General features: G+C 39.2%; 1 protein-coding gene and 1 long non-coding RNA gene across 5 annotated transcripts in view; one reads left to right on the top strand and one right to left on the bottom strand.

The window, feature by feature from the left end:
* agmo (alkylglycerol monooxygenase) overlaps positions 1-11,982 on the bottom strand; it is a 367,119-nt gene extending 355,137 nt beyond the window's left edge. The window contains exon 1 of one of the 4 annotated variants that reach the window (XM_043689828.1): positions 11,562-11,982. In XM_043689828.1, the coding sequence (XP_043545763.1) occupies positions 11,562-11,684 (123 nt within the window). In that variant the 5' untranslated portion in view covers positions 11,685-11,982. The remainder of the gene's footprint in view (positions 1-11,561) is intronic. The other 3 variants (XM_043689829.1, XM_043689826.1, XM_043689830.1) reach the window with 3 other exon arrangements.
* On the top strand, positions 11,648-20,406 carry LOC122549794. The gene is made up of 4 exons (XR_006311660.1): positions 11,648-11,737; positions 12,077-12,851; positions 17,594-17,665; positions 19,175-20,406. It is a non-coding gene; the product is annotated as an uncharacterized LOC122549794 (long non-coding RNA).
* The last annotated feature ends 504 nt before the right edge of the window (positions 20,407-20,910 follow it).

Here is a 20,910-nt window from a genome sequence, read left to right as displayed (position 1 = left end):
AAACAACTTCTTTCTTGGAAGATTAAAAGGATGTGTAGCATTTGAGAGGGATACCTTAATAATCCTGAAGCAGCAAATTTGATGATTACTGAAATTCTGACCTATTTTGTTGTTGATGCAGGTTCACAATGCAACATGCACTACATCGTGGGATGACGTTTTGCAATAACCTTTTTCAAAAGGAAACTAATTGACAATTCACACAGTCTAAAGGACGTGCATTAAAAAGTTTACATGCAACCATCCATGACACTTTGTTGATCTCACAATATGATATTGTACTATGGATTCTGTAGCTATTTGAATGATTCCACTGTAGTCTTCAGCCAGAAAGTGCCGACTGGATGATCCATTTCATCCTCTTCCAGTATCACAGATCCCAGTCTTCAGCCAATTCGATTCATTCCATATAATATCAAGAAACAGATCGAGGCAGTAAATACTGCAAAGGCTATGGGCCCTGACAATATTCGGGCAATAGTACTGAAGACTTGTTCTCCAGGACTTGCCACTCCCCTAGCCAAGCTGTACCAATACAGTTACATCTACCCAACATTGCAGAAAATTGCCTATGCATGTCCTGGACACAGAAAGCGGGACAAATCCAACTCAGCCAAGTACTGTCTCACCAGTCTACTCTCAAATATCAGTAAAATGATGGAAGGTGTTATCAACAGTGCTATTGATCAGCACCTGCTCAGCAACAATCTGCTCGTGACGCCCAGTTTGGGTTCCACCTGGGCCACTCTGCTCCTGACCTCATTACAACCTTGGTTCAAACATGAACAAAAGACCTGAATTTCAGGAGGTGAAGAGGTGAAAGACTTAAAATCAAGACTATATTTGACTGAGTGTGGCATCAATGAGCCCCAGAAAAACTGAAATCAGTGGATATCAGGGGCAAAGTCTTCACTGGTTGGATTCATACTTGCACATAGGAAGATGATTGTGATTGTTGGAGGTGAGTCATCTCTGCTGCAGAACATCTCTGCAGGAGTTCCTCAGAGTAGTGTCCTCGGCTCAACCATCTTTTGCTCTTTTTTCAATGACCTTCCTTCCAGCAAAAGGTCAGAAGTAGGGATGTTTGCTATTGATTGCTCAATGGAGGAGAAAGTGAGAACTGCAGATGCTGGAGATCAGAATCGAAAAGTGTGGCACTGGAAAAGCACAGCAGGTCAAGCAGCATCGGCGGAGGAGGAGTCAACATTTTGGGCATAACCTCGACGAAGAGCTTAAGCTCAAAACGTCAACTCTCCTGTTCCTTGGATGCCTACTGACCAGCTGTGCTTTTCCAGCACCACACTTTTCGATAATGACTGCACAATGTTCATCACCCTTTGTGACTCCTGACATACTGAAGCAGTCCAGGTTCATACGCAACAGGATATGAATATTATCTAGGCTTGTGCTGACAAATGGCAAGAAACATTCATGCTACACAAACGACAATGACTATCTCCAATAAGAGAGAATCTAACCAACTGCCACTTGATATTCAATGGCGAATCCCTCTGTCAATATCCTGGAGGTTACCTTTGACAAGAAACTCAACTGGACTCACCACAATCATAGTGGCTACAAGAGTAGGTCAGAGGCTAGGAATACTGCAGCGAGTAACTCTCCTCTGAGTCCTCAAAGCCTGTGCACCACCTACAAGGCAAAAGCCAGGATTGTGATGAAATATTCCCCACTTGCCTAGATTAGTACAGCGCCAAAAACACTCAAGAGGCTTGACACCATCCAGGAAAAAGCAGCTTCCTTGATTGACACCACATCCATCACCATCTATTCCTTCTCCACAACAAGTACACACTACTGCTACCATCTGCAAGATGCACTGCAGAAATTCACCAAGGTTACTTTGGCAACATCATCCAAAACTACGACAACTTCCACCTGAAAGGAAGAGGGCAGCAGACACTTGGGACACCATCACTTGCAAGCTCCCCTCCACGCCTCTCACCATCCTGACTTGGAAATAGATCACCATTCCTTCAGTGTCGCTGGGTCACAATCCTAAGGGAATTGTGAGTCTATCTACAGGAACTGCAGTGGTTCCAGAAGGCAGCTCACCACCACCTTCTCAAGGGCAACTAGGAACTGGCATAAATACTAGCCAGTCAATGAAGTCCAGGAGTTAATAAGTTATCAAACCAAATAGTTTTCTTAACTTGAGGACAGTGATGCATTTTGAAGCATTCAGCTACAATATTTCAAAATATTTTGAGAACTGTACAATGTTGCAGCACTATTGATGAACATTCATAAGTTAGCTGGAAACTTATGTCAGCACATGCATGTTTTAGCTTTGATGTAAATTTCTGGATTTTGTTACATATTTAGATTCATTTTTGATTTTGGAGAGTGGTGTTGGTTCATCTGGATAAATGCTGACATGCACTTGAGATTTATTAAAAAAATTTATCTTTGAAGTGAATAGTTCAGTGCTTTAGAAAACAAAGAATAGGACCGAGAAAAGACATTGGACTGTTACCTAGCAACAAGATATCCAAAGACAGAGGGAAATAGAGACAAAGAAACTTGAAAGTAGGAGAGTTGATCAGTCAGTTCTTGGTTAATACAAAACTTGGTAGGGTGGTAAATAATGAGGAGGACAGCCTTAGATTATAGAAGGATATGGATAACTCAGACTGGTTGATCGGTGGCAAGTGGAATTCCATCCAGATATGTTTGAGGTAATGGACTTGGGAGGACAAACAAGAGAATTTTTGATGAACGGTGGAATCCTGGGGACCACCGAGGTTCAGAGAGACCTTGGTGTGCACATTCACAGATCCCTTTAAGTAAAAGGAGCAGGGAGATAAAATGGTTCAGAAGGCATATGGGATATTTGCCTTTATTAACCGAGGAAGAAAGTTTGAGAGCAGCGAGATTATTCTGGAACCGTATAAACTTTAACGGTTGATTAGGCCACAGCTAAAGTATTGTGTGCAGTTCTGGAATCCACATTATAGGCGGGATCTGATTGCACTGGAGATTTACCAGGATTTTGTCCGGGTTGGAGAACTTTAGTAATGAAGAGACATTGAACAGACTGGCTTTGGTTTCCTTGGAATGGAAGAGACAGAGGAAGGGGCATGGTTGAGATGTATAAAATTATAGAGTGGCATTATCCAATAGATGGGAAGAGACCTTTCCACTTGATGGAGGGATTGATGCTCTGGGGCATAGATTTAAAGCAAGGGAAAGAAGGTTTAGAATGGGACTGAGGAAAAATATTTTCACTGAGAGGGTGTGGGTTTCTGCAAATCACTTCCTAAAAAGGGTGGTAGAGGCAGAAACCTCTTAATATTTTAGAGATATTTAGATGTGCACTTGTGATGCAAAGGCATACAAGGTAATGGCCAAGTGCTGGAAAATTGGATTAGAATAGCTAAGTGATTGTTTTTGACCAGCACAGACATCATGGTCCAAAAGGCCTTTTACGTACTGTAGATTTATATGACTATAACGAAAAGTGTTTAGGAAGTCAGAACTATCGAGAATATCAGTGAGTAAGCAAGTTTAGTTTAGAGACAAGCAGGTCATCAGACAAGAAGGCATATAACATCAGCAGTGTAGGTTAGCAGTCTCCAAAACAATGAGGCAGAAGAAAAGAAGTTCTGAGTAGCTTAGAAATTAGGAAGTGAAAAGTTCCAGAAACAAAAGAGTCCAACTTGTCAGGGAAGACATCCTACAAAACTGTTGAACGCGTGAGTTTAGGCAACATATGTTAATGAGTAAGTGGGCTGTGTAAAAAATGTGTTAAGGGTCTAATAAAGAGAGAGCAATTAAATAAATTAGCCATCAAGTGAATGCAGAACTTTGCCTGAAAGAAACCAAGCGCAGCTATGGAAACAAGGAACGTTAAAAGTAGAAATGCATTTCACTGTAGTTTGTGTAGTTGTAATGTTACATTACACTAAAAAGTTGGAATTTATTTGATATTTACGATAAAACTCAATCAACTAATTATTGTATCATTCATAGCATGCTCATGTTTTATGGGACATAATAAACTCTGATTTTTTTTGTAAAAAGGTTGATTGGCAGTGTTTTTTGAGGATCTCCACATCATTTTTTGAATATGTTCATTGACTTATCATCCCAGTAAGCAAATTGCAAAAAGTCATGATCTATCAGGGCAAATTCCACACTGGGTTCTGACTTATCCAGTATTACCACCAGCTAGGATTAGAACAGTGTGCAAGACTGATAGAATTTCTTCAAGAAATGCTTTCATTTCAGGCTTCTGTTTAAATATCCCACTTATACACTCTCTGGTCAGCTAAATGTTCCCTGTTAAAACTAAGAAAATGTCTAGTTTTCTACTTTGTGTGTCGCATTCCTTTTCTCTGATCAATCACACCATTCTTTTTCTTAATTTGACACTATCTAACTAATCAAGCCTCTCCCTTCCTATTATTTCCAACAACACTGCTTTCCTACTTCATTTTAGTTTCTCAAGGATTAAAAATTTCCAAAGAATCATATTAACTTTGCTTTTCTCTCTGCAGATGATGCGAGGCCTGCTGAGTTTTATTTCCAACACTTTGTTTTTATATCAGCTTGAAACAGGCTTTGCACAGACTGCACTGAAGGTGAGTCCATCGTTTCAGGACATCAATGGTCTGCTCCCTTACCCTCTTTGCTGCAACATGCTTCTCACTATAGTAGTGCTGTTTATATCTGGTGGGGTAACAAAGCTGATCAGCATCATGTACAGCCAGTAGCCCATCTGATAATGCAGCCATCCTCTCAAGCAACACAATGGCTCAAATGATGGCTGGAATAGCTGGCTGCTGCAGGATGACAGCATTGCAACTGCTGCCCAAGATAATGGGAATTCACCAACACAATGGCCTTGTCATGACCACACATCAACTGCATGGGCAAACTGAGGAATGTTTGTAATGTACCAGGTCCAAAGTTCACGAGAAACCGAGGACCTTGGAGATCTGTACAATCACCAACAACACTATCCTTATCCTGTCCTGTGGTTGGAGTGATCATACAGTACAGTTACGACTACTTTGAGGAAGCAGATGTCATAACAACAGATCACAACCGCAAATTACTTATGGATATATTGACCTTTTAAAGACAGCATGGAATTCAACCATTGGTCCTGTCAGGCAGCAATACAAATAATTTAATAAATGCCTGTATCTCATTATAAATGTCAGAGAAAATTCTCAAGTGGAACTCTTCTTCATAACTCCAATCTGAATGCAATCCTAATGAGTACAAATATTTAAGTAGACTAAAATTGTGTCTGCTGTTTTGTCAGAGGAAAGCTAAAAAAGTCGCAAGTCATAAACACATGGATCTGATCCTAGGACACTTTTAGGAGAAGTCAGATGCACTTTGGGGAGTTAAAGTGCCTTCTGAGGCTGTTAAAGTGCACATAAAAGTGCATAAACTCATGATTGACAACCTCATTGGAACTGTCAATGAAGACCTGTCAAAATCAATCGTCAAAACTATCAAGAGCACCTGTCAAGAGGATGTTTCAAAGGAAGATGACTAGGGAGTTGTCAAAAGTGTCAAGAGGAGCTGTCAAAGGAACCTGTCAAAAGTGTTAAACCATTTAAAGATTCTGTCCTTTAAACCTTTGAAAAAAAAAGTTTAGAGGGTTAAAAAAAATTGTCACTTGCTATTTAACCAAGCCCAATGTTTTCCATTATTGAACTAATTTTACATGCTTGATTTTACAAACATCCATATCACAATAAAGTGCTGCCATTTCTCAGTTGCTTGACAGCTAAAAGTGGTCATAGACTGTTAATTGTGGAATGGTTAATTGTAATGAATGTACCACAAGAGACAATACAGTGGAAGGATTGTAAATACAACAATGAGATTTTTGTGAATGCATGTGCTTTTTGTATTATAATGAGGTCTGCAAGACACATTTAGAATGTTATTTTAGAGAACTGTATTGTATCTCATCTCTGCATGATTCTATGAGTATGAGGAGACATGGGGTAGGTTGGTAGTGGGGTATTATTTAGCATGAAAAGCACGAGGTGGCAGGATGGGTCCTATCAAGTGTGTGACAGGAAGAGTTGTGGCAAGAGAGATCTGGAGGGATGTTTTCTGCTTTATTCTTCCTTTATTACACTTCAACACAGTGCGAGTGCACTAGATCAGGACAGTAAAGCCCACCCAGCTCTCCTTTTGTTGTCCCCAGCCCACATGCAAGACAATCTATCACCCGAGAATGAAAATCCAACCTTCCAGGCCACTTTGCTTCCAAGTTCAGTTTGTGACAGTTTGGGAAATGACCTGACTGAAAGTCCAGGCACAAAGATCTAATGAGAATGAAGTACTTAACATAGTTATCAGTAAAGAAAATGGTACTAAAAGTTAACAAAGTTGAGTCCATGTCTACATCCTCAGATTTTCAGAGTTACAGGAGGTGTTATGGTACAGATCAAGGCCATTTGGTCGATTGTGTCCACACTGGCTCTCCAAATGAGCGTCATGACTTGGCTCCATTCTCCTGTCTTTATAGTACTCTTACCCATTGTTTCGATTTACCTAACGATCTGATGTCATCTTGAATGCCTCAATTGTAAACCTGCCTCCATCACACTTCCAGGCAATACATCCCAGAACTGAAGCACACGGAGAAGAAAAAAAAACTTTCCTTACATTCCATTTGCTTCTTTTGCAAATCACTTTAAATCTGTCTCTCTGACCTCACATTCTTGATCATTTTATGAGGGAGGTTAGTTTCTCCATATTTATTCACTGCGGCCCCCTCAATTTTGAATAGATCTGCTCTTAGCCTGCTGCCCTCTAAGGGGAACAGTCCCAGCTTCTCCAGTCTATTCTCATTACTGCCGTTTCTCACCTGAATGCATTCTTATAAATCTCTTCTGCATTTTTTTCATTTTTCCTGTAATGTGGTGACCAGAACTCTACATATTAGATCTCACTTATTAGGCTATGTAAGTGTTAATACAAGTTCAGCACCACCTTTTATATTACTATATTCCTTGTTAATCATGTTTTCCACCGTTTCTGCTATATTCAGCAATCAGTACATATATACATCCAGATCCCTCTGCTCCTGCACTCCCTTTAGAACTATGTCCCTATTTTACATTGTCTGTCTATGTTCTTCCTCCCGAAGTGCATCACTTCACACTTTGCTGCATTGAACTTAATCTACTACTTGTCCTCTTACTCCACAAACATGCCTGTGACCTTTAAGGGTTCCAAACTGTCCGCCTCACAGTTTACAATGACTCCCAGTATCACACAATTTGCAGTCTTTGAAATTGTCCCCCATACAAAATGATCTAGGCCCTGACAGCTCTCTCACATTGAGGTGAAAGATCCCTTGCCACCATTTTGAAGTTGATGAAGGGAATAATCCCTAGTATCCTGACCAATGTCAATCTTTCAAACAACATCACAATAAAATTCTGACGATTATCACACTGGAAATTGTGGTTTGCTGTGAAGAGACTGGCAGTCACAAAAACAGTGACTACACTTCAGAAGTACTTTGGTGGCTGATAAGTGTTTTGAAACATCCAACAGTTGGTCAGTTATTCATTTGCTTGCTCAATCTCTCTCTGTTTCTTGATCTCCCTTTAGAAGTCAGAAATCCATCAATCCGAACCTTAAATAAACGCAATGACTCGGCAATTATGGCCTGCTGATGTAAAAGTTTCTGATAATTCACAACTCTCCAGCTGAAACATAAAATTTGCATCTCAGCGCTAAACATCAAGCCATGGCGCCTGAATTGATGATAAACAAGAGGCTGGAAAAATACAGCAAGCCAGGCAACATCAGGAGGTGGAGAAGTCAATGTTTTGGGTATAACCGGACTAGGGTTATACCCAAAATATTGACTTCTCCACCTCCTGATGCTGCCTGGCTTGCTGTGTTCTTCCAGCCTCCTGTTTGTCTACTTCAGATTCCAGCTGCCGCGGGTTGTTTTTGTCGCCCGCTCCTGAAACGGTGTCCTCTACTTCTAGGCTCTCCAGCAAGAAAAACAGCCTCTCACATCTATCCTGTCCAGCCATGTCTGAGCATCATAGGTTTTAATCATATCATCTTTTATTCTTTTAAGCTCTAGAAAGTACATTCTTATTCTATTAAATTTCCCCTCTTATCCTAGGAAAAATCTAGTGAAACTTCACTGCACCCATCTAAGGCTGGTACATATTTCCTTAGGCATGGGGACCAATATTGCACACAGAATTCAGGTGCAGGCTCACCTCTGTACAATTGCAGCAAAACTATTTACTTTGGTAAAACAAAGAGCTGTGGATGCTCAAGATCTGAATCAAAAATAGAAATTGCTGAAGAAACTCAGCAGATCTGGCAGCATCTGTGAAGAGAAAGCAGAGTTAATGTTTCAAGTCCAGTGACCCTTCATCAGATCCTTCTCTCCTCAGATGGTACCAAACCTACTGAGTTTCTCCAGCAATTTCTGTTTTTGTCACTCTTTCTTACTCCAATTGCACTACTATATTCTCTGGAGTTTAGAAGAACAAAAGGTAATCTTAATGAAATATGCAAAATACTTAGAGGATTTGACAATATAGGTGCTGAGGTGAAACCAGGAGTGGCAGCCAAAGTTGCTTGTTTCTTGTCATTGGGTGAAAACCGAGAGATGGACAACTCCACTTTCTCTGCCATGGGATGCCAATGAATACTGAATCATGCTGTTAGACTTCAAGCAAAACCATCATTTATTGCATCACATGTTTCAGCTGCAAGATACAGTAATGTACTCAAATTTACACAATGGCATAAATCACAATGGTTACCATCTTCTGAACCCAACTGCCTCATTTCATTGATGCACACACCAATTTCTGTAATCTGAAAAAGTACATTCAAGTAAACTTCTCAATGGGATTATTATTGTTCTAACAGATTATTTGCTGGTATGTGCAGAAAATTTCTTCATAGACATTCATGATCATTTGGAACTCCCTACAGGGTTCTGGAGTTTTGGTCACTGAGTGTATTGAAATCAAAGACCAATAGACGTTTAGACACTAGTGGACTCTAAGGGTATGCCATGAGCAGAAAAGTGGAGTTGATGCAGAAAATTTGGAAAATCTTCCTGAATGGTTGAGGGTTTGAATGCTTGAGGGTTTGAATGAGCCTCCTCCTATTTCTTACATTCTTACGTAGTTTGTTTGCATTGATCCCTGAATCTCCATAGAAGGCAGTGCAATGTATTGGTTTTCCAATTGCAGTTAAGTTGCTACTCTAATCCAGGAAAATAAAAGAACATCTTTAAGAAAAATGAACAGCAAGCTTCCTTACTTTACAATTGGTTGCATAATCTGGATGTTCGTTTCATTTCCCATTTGACAGAAAAGCTCTGCAGGCATGTGACATTTTTTATACAAGGCAACAGTCCTATTTTCTAGTGGCCTGAAAATTGATGGATTTGTTGGACAGTGGGACACATACAATAGCAAAAGGCTTGCATTGCTGCATTTTGCATTTGACTGTAGTTGTTGAAAGCATTTTCCTAAGAAGCCAACCCCGTGATACCTACATAATACATAAAACAGCAATACTGTATTAGTGGTAGCTACTTCTATAGCTTTTGATTCGACTTAATTTGCACAAGCAAAGAAAATAAGTAGGCATTGAAACCTTCGGTGAACAGTAAAATCCTGAACCAGGATTTTACTATTCGTTGATCTTTGATTCTCAACTGGAACTACGAAAGGTTGGGAAATGTTGTGATTTCAGTTTGCATTTGTCTTCAAATTTAGCTCGATCATTTATGCTTAAAGAAGTGTAAACAATGTAACCCAGTTGGCTATTGTGCAATTCTATCCAAAGAAGGTTAAGAATATATTCCACCTCCACTGTGCTGCTCCAATACCAATCACCACTGAGGAAAATCGGTGAAACTTATTTTCAGATTTGCAAACACATTTCGACTTCACATTTTTGTTTACACATATACCTCCATAGCTTTGATGGAGATATATAAACAAAAATGAAAAGTTTTAAATAAGGTAGAGGGCTGGGGGTCAAAGCTGTGGAGGTATGTGTAAACAAAATCATGAAGGTTAAAATTGAGATACTACCTGCTCGAGAGAGCGAGCCAGCATAGATCAGCAAACCAGCAGACATAAGTAAATTGGACTAGGCAAAAGTGAGGACTGCAGATACTGGAGATTAGAATCAAGATTAGAGTGGTGCTGGAAATGCAGAGCAGGTCAGGCACCATTCAAGGAGCAGGAAAATCAACATTTCTGGCAGGAGCTCTTCATCAGGAATGAGGTAATGTTACATGGTTAGAAATGAATCTTAGTAGTGGTGCAGATGTGTGGTAAGATGCATCGGAGCATTAAATATAACATTAAAGACTTCCAACAATCTGGTTCATGCTCAGGCAACTGCGAGGTAGAGAATTGGAGGTGGTGATTAGTGAACAATGTGGCAAAAGACTAAACAATGGATTTGGTCTACCAAATATTTAATTGGAGGCAATTTATGCTCATCCAGCACTAGATGTCAGACGAGCAATTTGATCATTTTGAGACAATGAAAGAGTCAAAATACATTGTGAGGAAGCTGAGCTGTGTTTTACTAGTGTCCATGTGAAAACTGACAGTCAGGAGCCACTTAAAAGGTGAAAAATAGGACAGGACCAAGGAATAAAAGTAATGGCATGGGAACAGGATGAATAATGATTGCAGATAATTTGCTGGTTAAAAGTAAGCAGATAAAATGGCAAACAGCCAAGTGGAAACTCACCCAGCTGAACATTAACCAATAATATTGCAGCAAAATTTCATGATTAACCACGTGAAAGATTGCAGAGATGGGCATGGACATATAATTTATGCTTGTCATTGTGAAATGGGGGGTCATTTGTGACTTCATTTCAGTACTGTGATGTGGTGAACGCCTGATTTCCAGGGTTCAAATGTAGAGTTCCGAAGCATAGGTCTGTTATTGCTACTGCAAACCCCCAGCAATTATACTGTTATAATAATAATCCCATCTAGAAGTGCACTTGTATGTACTTTCCAGAATACAGAAATTGCGTGTGCCTCAATGACAGGAGGCAGATGGGTTCAGAAATTAGTAACCACTGTGATTTGCAGCTAAAACAAGTGATGTAATAAATTATGATTTCACTTGTGGTCTAACAATATGATTCAGTATTCATTGATATCACATTGCGTCGTCCATCTCTCACTATTCACCTGTTGCCCAAAGGCAAAGAACCAAGAATGGTAAAGTGTCAGATATCACAAGGTATCGGTATCCAGGGGCTTTGATAAAATCATTTTAGCTAGTTCCACATTTTATCATATAAGTTCAACCTCTTACTGACTTGTCACATGTATATGCTATCGTGCACTATTACCAGCAGAGTCCGGTATATCTGCCCGGTTAACCCCAACCCGGATCAGATATCCGGCAAGCTGTATTTAGAAAGGAAATATGTGGCCTTCGGAGGTCCCGGAAGTACTGTTCATGAAACTTGCTTTGGAATAGGAGTTCCTTAGGTGAAAGCTGACAGCCAGAAGGAGACAAACTGGGCAGCTCACCTGCTGGACATAGTCCTGGACCTCCTCCACTTCTCTGAATGTGGTTTCGCTGGGGGTTAAGGCGTAAAACATCAGCCTGGCCCCCTGCGAAAGGGTGAGGTTGGATTGCAGATGCAGCACCATATTTCAGGGGTGAAAGACACAAGGCGAGGAAGTCCCGACCCACAGAATTGCTGGTAATGCAGAAATGTTGGTAACGAATCCGGTTCGGGAGGCGAGAGGCGATACCCGGGAGAAGCGAAGGAGGGAAGTCAAGTCAGGGGAAGAGGAGGCGGGTCGGACTTTGGCTCTTTCTAATCTGTAAACAGGAGAATGAGAGGCCGGGGATACCGGGCCCGCTGAAACACTACGAGCCTGGACTCGTCTCCAAGCGAGTAAACACAAGTTGCACCACAATCAAGAGTAAACATGAGTTACATTTAACCACGATAATTAACAAATTGCTAAAGATGTATGTCCGTTCCTTTCAAAGCATTGTTTGAGTTTCTGTTAACTGACTAATGGTTTGTTTACAGGCACCTTTTCAATTTAAGAATTCGCATTCTCTCACGTAGAACCGGGCAAGATGCAAATTCATTTACAAGGATAATACCAGAACTGAAGGTCATTACTACCAGGAAACAGCCTCCAGCTCTCGATAGAGGACAAAGCTGTGTAGAGCCCGAATAAAGGTTTCCTTTTACTTTGTGGGAAAATCCAAAAAAAAACCATAAATATGGTCACTCAGTAATCAAGGTGAAAATTCAGAAGTAGCTTCTTTAACTAGGGAGTGGTTAGAACGTGAAGCTTACTAGCATCGAGTAGTTAAGGGAGAACGGAATGACATATATTGATGGGGTTTGGGTGCTTGAAGTGTAAATGCCAGTTAAAGGTCAGCTGGATCAAGTGGCCAGTCTTTGTGTTGTAAATTCTTTGTAACACATTTATCTTAAATTAAGGCAGTAAATTCATTCCACTTGTTTTCTCTGGGGGTTTGAACATGTTACCAATATTCACATATGTTAACCTGTGCCACCCTCACGTCCTCACTTTAAGTCAGAACATGGAATTCTCACTCCCATTCCAGAGTCTTATGCAGTTCATCTAGGCTGGCACTTATGTGAAGAATTGAAGGAATGCTCCAGTGTCTTTTATTAGACTGCTTAACTCATGTAAATAACGTAACCAGCAGAAATTTCCTCCAATCAAACATCAAGGAGAGTGAAGCCACTATGTGAAGCCATTGGGACTACACAATGAGATGTTGTTCCTTGACTCCCAATGCCCAGACTGGATCCATCGTTGGGAATTGTAAGCAGGAATCCTCTATTTTACTTCTGAACTACTGAATCCATAGTCCTCCCAGACAATTATCCGAGGTTGAGCCAAACTGTTCATATTCATTGCTAACAACTTAACAATTGATCCTGAGATGAACTTCTGATGATTCTTGTCATCAATGCAACCATCTATATCCGCCTCTGTATCATTGCCCAATATCACCCCTACCCCAGCTGGTCTACTAGAACTTTCATTTATACCTTTAACATTTCTGAATTTGCCTATTTTAACACACTTGGGTCAATTTCCAACATTTTACACCTTATGAGATTGACACTGCTGCCTACTTCCTTTCCTGCATAAAAAACAGTCAATCATGATGCCTGCGTTTGCTGACTAATACTTGGTCATATTTTAGGAATGCCTCTATTTCGAAGTTCCCATTCTTGTTTTCAAGTCCCTCCATAATCTCACCTCTCCCTGTCTTTGTAATTTACTCCAGCCCAACAAGCCTCCAAATGTTCTGCAATTCTCTTATTCTGATCTCTGAAACTAACTCAATTCTAGTTGCTTCAATATGGATGCTAGTCCTTCAGCCTGCAATGCCTTAAGATCTGGAATTCTGTCTTTATTTATCTCCCATTATTTATGCTTCTACTCTCCCTTAGTTCACTCCTTAAAACCCACCTACTGAATCAAGCTGTTGGTCATTTCTTATGTGATGTATTGTCAACTTCTCCTTACTAATACTGATGTAAAATACCTTAAAATATTTTATTGCATTTAGGGTGCGAAATATATGCAAATGTTTTTTAAGAGATTATGTTTTTAGCTAGGATGGTGATTAAGTCAGCTTGGACAGTACACATAAGTTTATCAACAGCAGTTTGCTATAGATTCTTAGATAGAGCTAAGAGTGCTCTGTGTTTACCAAAGGGCAAATTTACAAAAAGAGTAAATTCCGTGTCAGTCAAGTCCACCCTGCAAGTCTGCGTTATGTAATGAAAGGAACTGTGACAAAATTAAACTGCCAAAAGTGCCAGGTACAGAGTGATGTTCAAGTTGGTTACTACATAATCTGTGTAGTATATCAAAAAGTGGAAGCTGTGGTGATGTGTATATCACCATAAACACAGGCTTCTTAAAACAGATAAGAACTTGTCTTTTAAAATCAAGGGAATGTGACAAAAACAGACTTTTGCCAGTGAAGTATCATGAGATAGACATAATCGCAGAAGCAGGGAAAGTGAGAGAGAGGGAAAGGTGTTCAATAAGCCTCGTTCTTAGCTTGCTATAATCAACCAGGGCCACTCATGCTGTTTAGCAGAAACAAAGATTGGCTATTGGCGCTCTCCTCCCTCTTTCCCATCTATAAGCCACCTTTAAAAACAATCTCTGGTAGATCAATTGTGGAAGCCATCACAGCTGATGAGATACCTATGCCGTTCCAAAGTCTTCATTTCAGATAACAATGGACTTACATCAAACTGAGAATAATTATTAATTAGTTTTTGTAAGTACTGCTTTTAATCTTCATCTATAATTAATTTTTGAGCGTGTGTGTCTCTATGGCATATTTTCTTTCGTGACTTGCGCAGCAAGCATATAAAACAAGCTTATCATTCCTTTTAAGTACCAAAGGCTTTACTGCATAGTTGTTTAAAATGGACTCATTCCAAGGGTAAGAAATCCACACATCCACATATCAATACATTGATCACAAATAACTTTGAGGAAATTCCTTAAAACAGTCCATAACAATATTCCAAGAAAAGCTTTCAACATTTTTGACACTGCCATGAAGTCCCACTTTATGACTCTGTGACTCTATGACTTTAATTTTCTCAGATCTAAAGTTAATGATTGCAGTTCCTCCAATCCTTTCATAAATGTAAACACTCTTATCCTTGATCTCATTCTGGGAATCTCTTTTGCAACTCCCAAAGGCCTTGACATTGTTCCAAAACGTGTGGTGCCCAGTATAGCATATGGTACTCCAGGACAGACCAAACGAGTGTTTTATAGAGAGTTAACAATACTTTATAGTTTTTATACTTTATTCCTCAATTGATAAAATCAAGCTTCTAAAAAGCCATTTTAACAGTCTTCAAAGATTAAAATATATAAAATCCTTTGTATATCTATTCCAACACCCTCTTTATAATTTAGGTTCTAATGTCACTGTTCTTATTTCCTAGTAAAAAAAAACTATCACTACAATTCTCTACGGTATATTTTATCTATTGTGTTTCTGCCCATTTCACCAGACCTAATACTCTTTAACTTTGGTACATTGTTCTTCAATGTTTCCTACATTTCTAAGTTTAATATAATTGGCAAGCTTTGAGACTCTAATCTGTATACACAAATACTGATCATGAATGTATAATGAAAAGAGTAGCAGACTTAATACTGTCAGTTAGGGTACATCACTACATATTGTCCTCCTGTTGGTAAAAAAAACTGATCACCATTACCTTTGCTTTCTGTTCTTGGCTAATTTCATATCCACGTTGCCTCTGCTTCTAAAATTCCATTAGCTTCAATTTTACAAACAATCTTTTATGTGGTACTTGTTAAAAGCTACTAAAAGCCCAAATGAACAACAGCATTCTTAGCAATCCTCTTATTACTTCATCAAAAAACTCAATCAAGTCAGTAACAAATTGGTGCAGTCTTTCATTTAGAACACTTCTTCTTCGGAATCCTCCAGGCCTCTGTCCTAACCTCACATCCAAGTAGAATGAGAAAGCTGTGACTTGAAACTCTGCAATTCCCAGCATTATTTCCCTCGGTAACTAATTATGCATCTTATTCAGGTCATGTTAATGTTAAAAGCCTAATGCTCAATTGCTTATCAGGTTTGTTTAACTCCATGGATTAGTTTATTTAAATCAGTAAGTGCAGTATAAGTTATGAAGCACGCTGATTCTGTGGCGTGTGAATCTTGAAAACCCACAGCAGGCTAATAACTAGGCAGAATCACAACATTGTATACACACACAGTTATGGAGTCCTTAAACTTGAACTCTATTAAAGACAATGTGTATTGGACAGCTGAATTTCCACGATGAGTACAACCAATTTATTTAATTCTGTTTTTGTTCTTTCCAACAACATTGGCAGTAACAATGAAGATAAATGCAACATACTCATTTAGTACCTCAGTTATGTCTCCTGCCTCCACCAGAATACATTGTTTTTAGTCCCTAATTGTTATATCTTTCCTTAAGTTATCCTTTTGCTTTTCCTAATTTTATGCATTATACATGTGACAAATTCTAGTAGCCACTACACAATGTCAGAGTTATCCAACGCAATTTCAACGTGTTCCTACAGTTCACCTGGATATTGGACAGAAAGAAAGTTCACTCCATAATATAAGGAGAGTAGCATCTGTTTACAAAAGCGGTCAATGATACTGAAGCCAAGAAAGTATCTAGGAACGTTACAAAGACAATACAGTGGGATGGATGTGCAGAAAGGGGAACTATGGCCCAGCATTTCATGTTGAGTAGATAATATCGGAAAACAGATTTTCTAAGTCACGTGGCTTGAGAGGTGGTGTAAATTAGATTACTTACAGTGTGGAAACAGGCCCTTTGGCCCAACAAATCCACACCGACCCTCCGAAGAGCAACTCACCCAGACCCATTCCCCTACATTTACCCCTTCACCTAACACTACGGGCAATTTAGCATGGCCAATTCACCTAACCTGCACATTTTTGGACTGTGGGAGGAAACCAGAGCACCCGGAGGATACCCATGCAGACACTGGGAGAGTGTTTTTGAGAAAGCCAAACTAGTGTACAGGTCCAAGTAGATTTAAATCAAAGAAGTAGGAATTAGTTCTCCCAAGGTTATCCAAAGTATTGTATTTGGAACCACCCTGTTTTCTTTCTCCATGTGTTCAAATCTCAGGTTACTACATCTATGATGGATTTTCACTAAGCTTTGACCTTGAGATGAATGACCCATCAAGGTTTAGCATTTTCTGTTCTGAGGAGGGGGGGGGGTCACTGGACTTGAAACATCAACTTTGATTTCTCTTCACAGATGCTGCCAGACATGCTGAGCTTCCCTAACAGCTTCTTTTGTTTAGCATGTTCTGGAGTGCAACTATCCTTTATTCTAACATCAGTTTGATCTGAGCTGTCTGAAGGGTCTTTCATGTTCAAACACAAAGCAAGTAGCAGGTGGTCTAATCAGTCAGTCAGATCAAATCATTCTCACAGACAACAAAGCAGGAAGCAATAAGTAGGGGCTATAAGTCATATTTAAATTTTGATCTGGAAGATAAATAAGTATTGAGGCATATACTTGAGATTAAATGAAAAACTTGGACAGCAAAACAGAAGCTTTTAAACGATAACAAGGTTTTCTCTTCTGTATATTTTTACAATGGAATGCTACTTCATACTTAGAAATTACATTTTTCAGTGTCAGAGCATGTAAGGACAGTGCAGTCTTATTTTCTGTATATTTGATTGTGAACTAAAATGGCAAAAATGACTGTTTTAAAAACCAAGGACTGTAGAAAAGATTATTGCACTTTTTAAAAACAAGTTACTTTAGACTCAATGCATGTGCTGTTAACACTGCTGTTTATTCAAGCAGTGGGGAAAGTCGAGTCATAGATGGTCTGGAGCCAAGAGTGTGTATAAGTGGATATTTGGCAGGCAATACATAGCTGATTAGTCTGGGGATTGGTGACAAGTTTTAAATGCCAAAAGCTTTCTGCCTGCTAACAGGCACTGTGTAAATATTTAGGAGAAGCCAGTGGACCACTGGAAAGGAAGGAGCTGTGCTTCCCTCTGCAGGTGAAAACATCTCAAACCAGAGGTTAGCCATTTTATTTTCCCTCATAGGTAGCTGTAAACTGTGGCTGTAAAACAACAAATCTGAGATGTAAGTGTGAGTCACTCGTCCTGTGCCCCATGCAATCAAGTGCAGGAAGTAAGACTGTAGAATAACTGGATATGACAAGCGGGAACGGATTATCTTAACGTACACGGACCATTCAAAGCCTTTCCATAGAGTCTTGGAGTTATACAGCACAGAAACAGACCATTCAGGTCCAAATGATCCACTCCGACCAGGTCTCCTAAACTGATCAAGTTCGATTTGCCAGCATCTGACCCAAATCCCTCTAAGTCATTCCTATTCACGTACTCATCCAGATGCCTTTTAAATACTAGAATTGTAATTGGCCCTGCCACTTCCTCTAGCAGCTCGTTCCATACATGCGCCACCCTCAGGATGAAAATGTTGGCCCTCGGTCCCATTTAAATCTTTCCCCTTTCACCTATCCTGGGAATAAAATATTGGCTATTCACCCAATCCATGCCCCTCATGATTTTATAAACCCCTATAAGGTCATGCCTCAAACTTTCCAATATCAACAACATTCTTGTCAATATTTTCTGAACTCTTTCAAGTTTAACAACATCTTTCCAATAGCATGATTTGAAGATGCCAGTGTTGGGTGGACAAAGTTACGTGATTTTTAACTTTCCAACATCAGGGAGACCATAACTGAGTGCAGTATTCTAAAATTGGCCTAACCATTGTCCTGGTCAGCCATGACATGACTTCCCAACTCCTACACTCAATGCACTGATCAATGAAGGCATGTCTTTCCCTCCAGCCAATGCATCTTTTTTCTAATGTATCGGTCTGTATGTTTGGCTGTATATGTGGCTAGTGGCATTTTTAGAAGTGGAGTTAGAGTTTTAATTAGTAGAGTTATATCTCATGGTTCATAATTGTTTACCTGTAGCTAAAACCTATTTCTCTGTAATAAATAGTAACTCTTGTTAAGTACCGAAAACTGATGCATGCTTTGTGTTAACCAGGGCCTAACAGACAGGCACATTGGGGAATTTTGCATACTTTTAATCAAAATCTTTAACTTTTTGTAATGATGCCTTTTTCCCCATAAGCTTTGATTATTCTACTGATTAACAATCTATCGTAGCCTAACAACTCAACAAATGCTGATTAGCTCCTCCCAGTAACAGTTCTTTATATTCCAATGGGCAGAGCTAATTCAGTGTTTGATAAACTCTTTCAAGTACTAACAGACTTATACAACAAAAATAAATTGTAACAGCTCCAGAGAAGTAAAAGCAAGGGGAAACAGTGGAACAAAAGGAAGGTTGCAATGAAAAGGAGAATATTATCTCAAACTCCAGGGTAATGATGGACATTGTTTCCAATATTATCCTCTATCTCTTAACGGATAAACCAACAGATGTTAATATTTTATTGTAGTATGAGGAATAAAGAGACTGTAATGTGAATATAATTTGTATATTCAATCACTTAATTAAATAAATAATTTTACTCCAGCAGGACAATTAAAATGTTTGTAGCACAGAACAATTCGCTGATGAATTGGAAGGAACACAACGTCAAATCTTGGAAGCGTCTCCCTTTTCACCAGAAAAAAGAAAAATAAACTAATGAAAAAAAAGTCATGGTTGTTTTTCGAACTAGAACATGTTGATTTTTTTTCTTGGCCCGTAACAGAATTTGCCATGTCAGTAATTGTAATAAATACTTTATGATCTACAGCCAATAGGGTTACCATGGTATTTTGGATCAACTAAACAACTCTAAGTTTAGATTTATTTTTCAATTTCACCTTCGCTTGTTGTTCAGAATCCCATTTTGCAAAAGCTGGCTGAACAATCCAGTTTTCCTTTTTTTTTAAACTGATCCCTGCTATCTTCATCCAGATATCTATAATTCACAACTGTGCTTTCAAGAAAATAGAAGCTAACCAAAATATGCTTTGACATGAACAGGAAATTCATTAATGCACACTGTATTTTAGCCACTAATATTTATCGCTTCTCATTATAAAATGAGATTTCCTGGTTATTATAACATTGGCTGTTTGTGGGACATGCCTGTGCGCAAATTGTGCAATGCTTCTTACATTGCAACAGTGACTACACATCAAAACATTGATCACAAAGCACTTTGGTCATGGAAGGTACTATATGAATGCAAACTGTCCTGCACTACATTTTTCTTCTTAATTTCATTTATTTTAAGCAAGGCATTTTAACAGAATGCATTGTCTGCCAAGAGGAGTAATTGATCTGAACAACTTCGACCTGTACACTGGTGTGATTATCCAAAGAGACAGTGTAGGCTGAACAGAGGAAACAATGTAACAATTCTTTTTCCTTATTCTTTCAATAATCCACCCTTGAATTGGAATACTTCCCTGTCAGCCTGCCGCTCCACCTTGGAGCCAGTTCAATATTTGATCATATTTATCTAAGCAAGACAAAACAAGTTTGATTGATGGGAGACTTTCAGTTCACTAGTGAACCAATGTATTGTCTTCAATTCTCATGGTTACAATTTTAGTTTAGTTACTCCTCAAAATAATTTCTATTCATGCATTATGTGCATCTCTTTGATTGATAACAAATGTCTTTAGATTCCTGTATTATACCTTGAGCAGTTGAAGGCAAAATGCCTTTTCCATTTTATCATTATTTGCAAAGCTCTAATGTGGTCTGCATCTATTTTAATAATTTGTTATTGGGATTCTGTATCATGCTTTAAAACTGTGGGACAAAACAATACAAATGTTTCCTGCTTATGAACACATGTACATAATCTCAAATTACTGTCATGTTGGGGTTTCCTAGACTGCATATTAATTTTCTGTCAACAGTGACTACACCTCAAAAGTACTTCATGATAAAATACTTTGGGACTTTGAGCTTAAGGAAAAGCCTAAACAAATGCAAGTATTTATCTCACTTCTTTTGTCAGTCTTAAAGTGAATCAGGCTCTGCTGAAGAATAGGGAGGCTAACAAGCACTGATCTTCCACCAGTTATTACCAATTGCTACCACAACAGATGCCAATGATGGTGGTAGCCAGATTTCAGAGGGGTAGCCAGATTTCAGAGGGGTACCCAGCCAGAGACTTGGACCCAATTCTGGGCCACTCACCCGATGACAGATTAAGAATCAAGTCAAGATGGTGCAGAGTGAGCTGGGGAGGCTGACATACTGGAATTCCCAGATGTGTTGCTGGAGATTTACCCTTGAGCTGACCTC

This window comes from Chiloscyllium plagiosum, chromosome 5 (genome assembly GCF_004010195.1).
Source record: "Chiloscyllium plagiosum isolate BGI_BamShark_2017 chromosome 5, ASM401019v2, whole genome shotgun sequence".
Lineage (NCBI taxonomy): Eukaryota > Metazoa > Chordata > Chondrichthyes > Orectolobiformes > Hemiscylliidae > Chiloscyllium > Chiloscyllium plagiosum.
The sequence above is the reverse complement of the archived record's forward strand: the minus strand, read 5'-3'. Positions and strand labels throughout refer to the sequence as shown.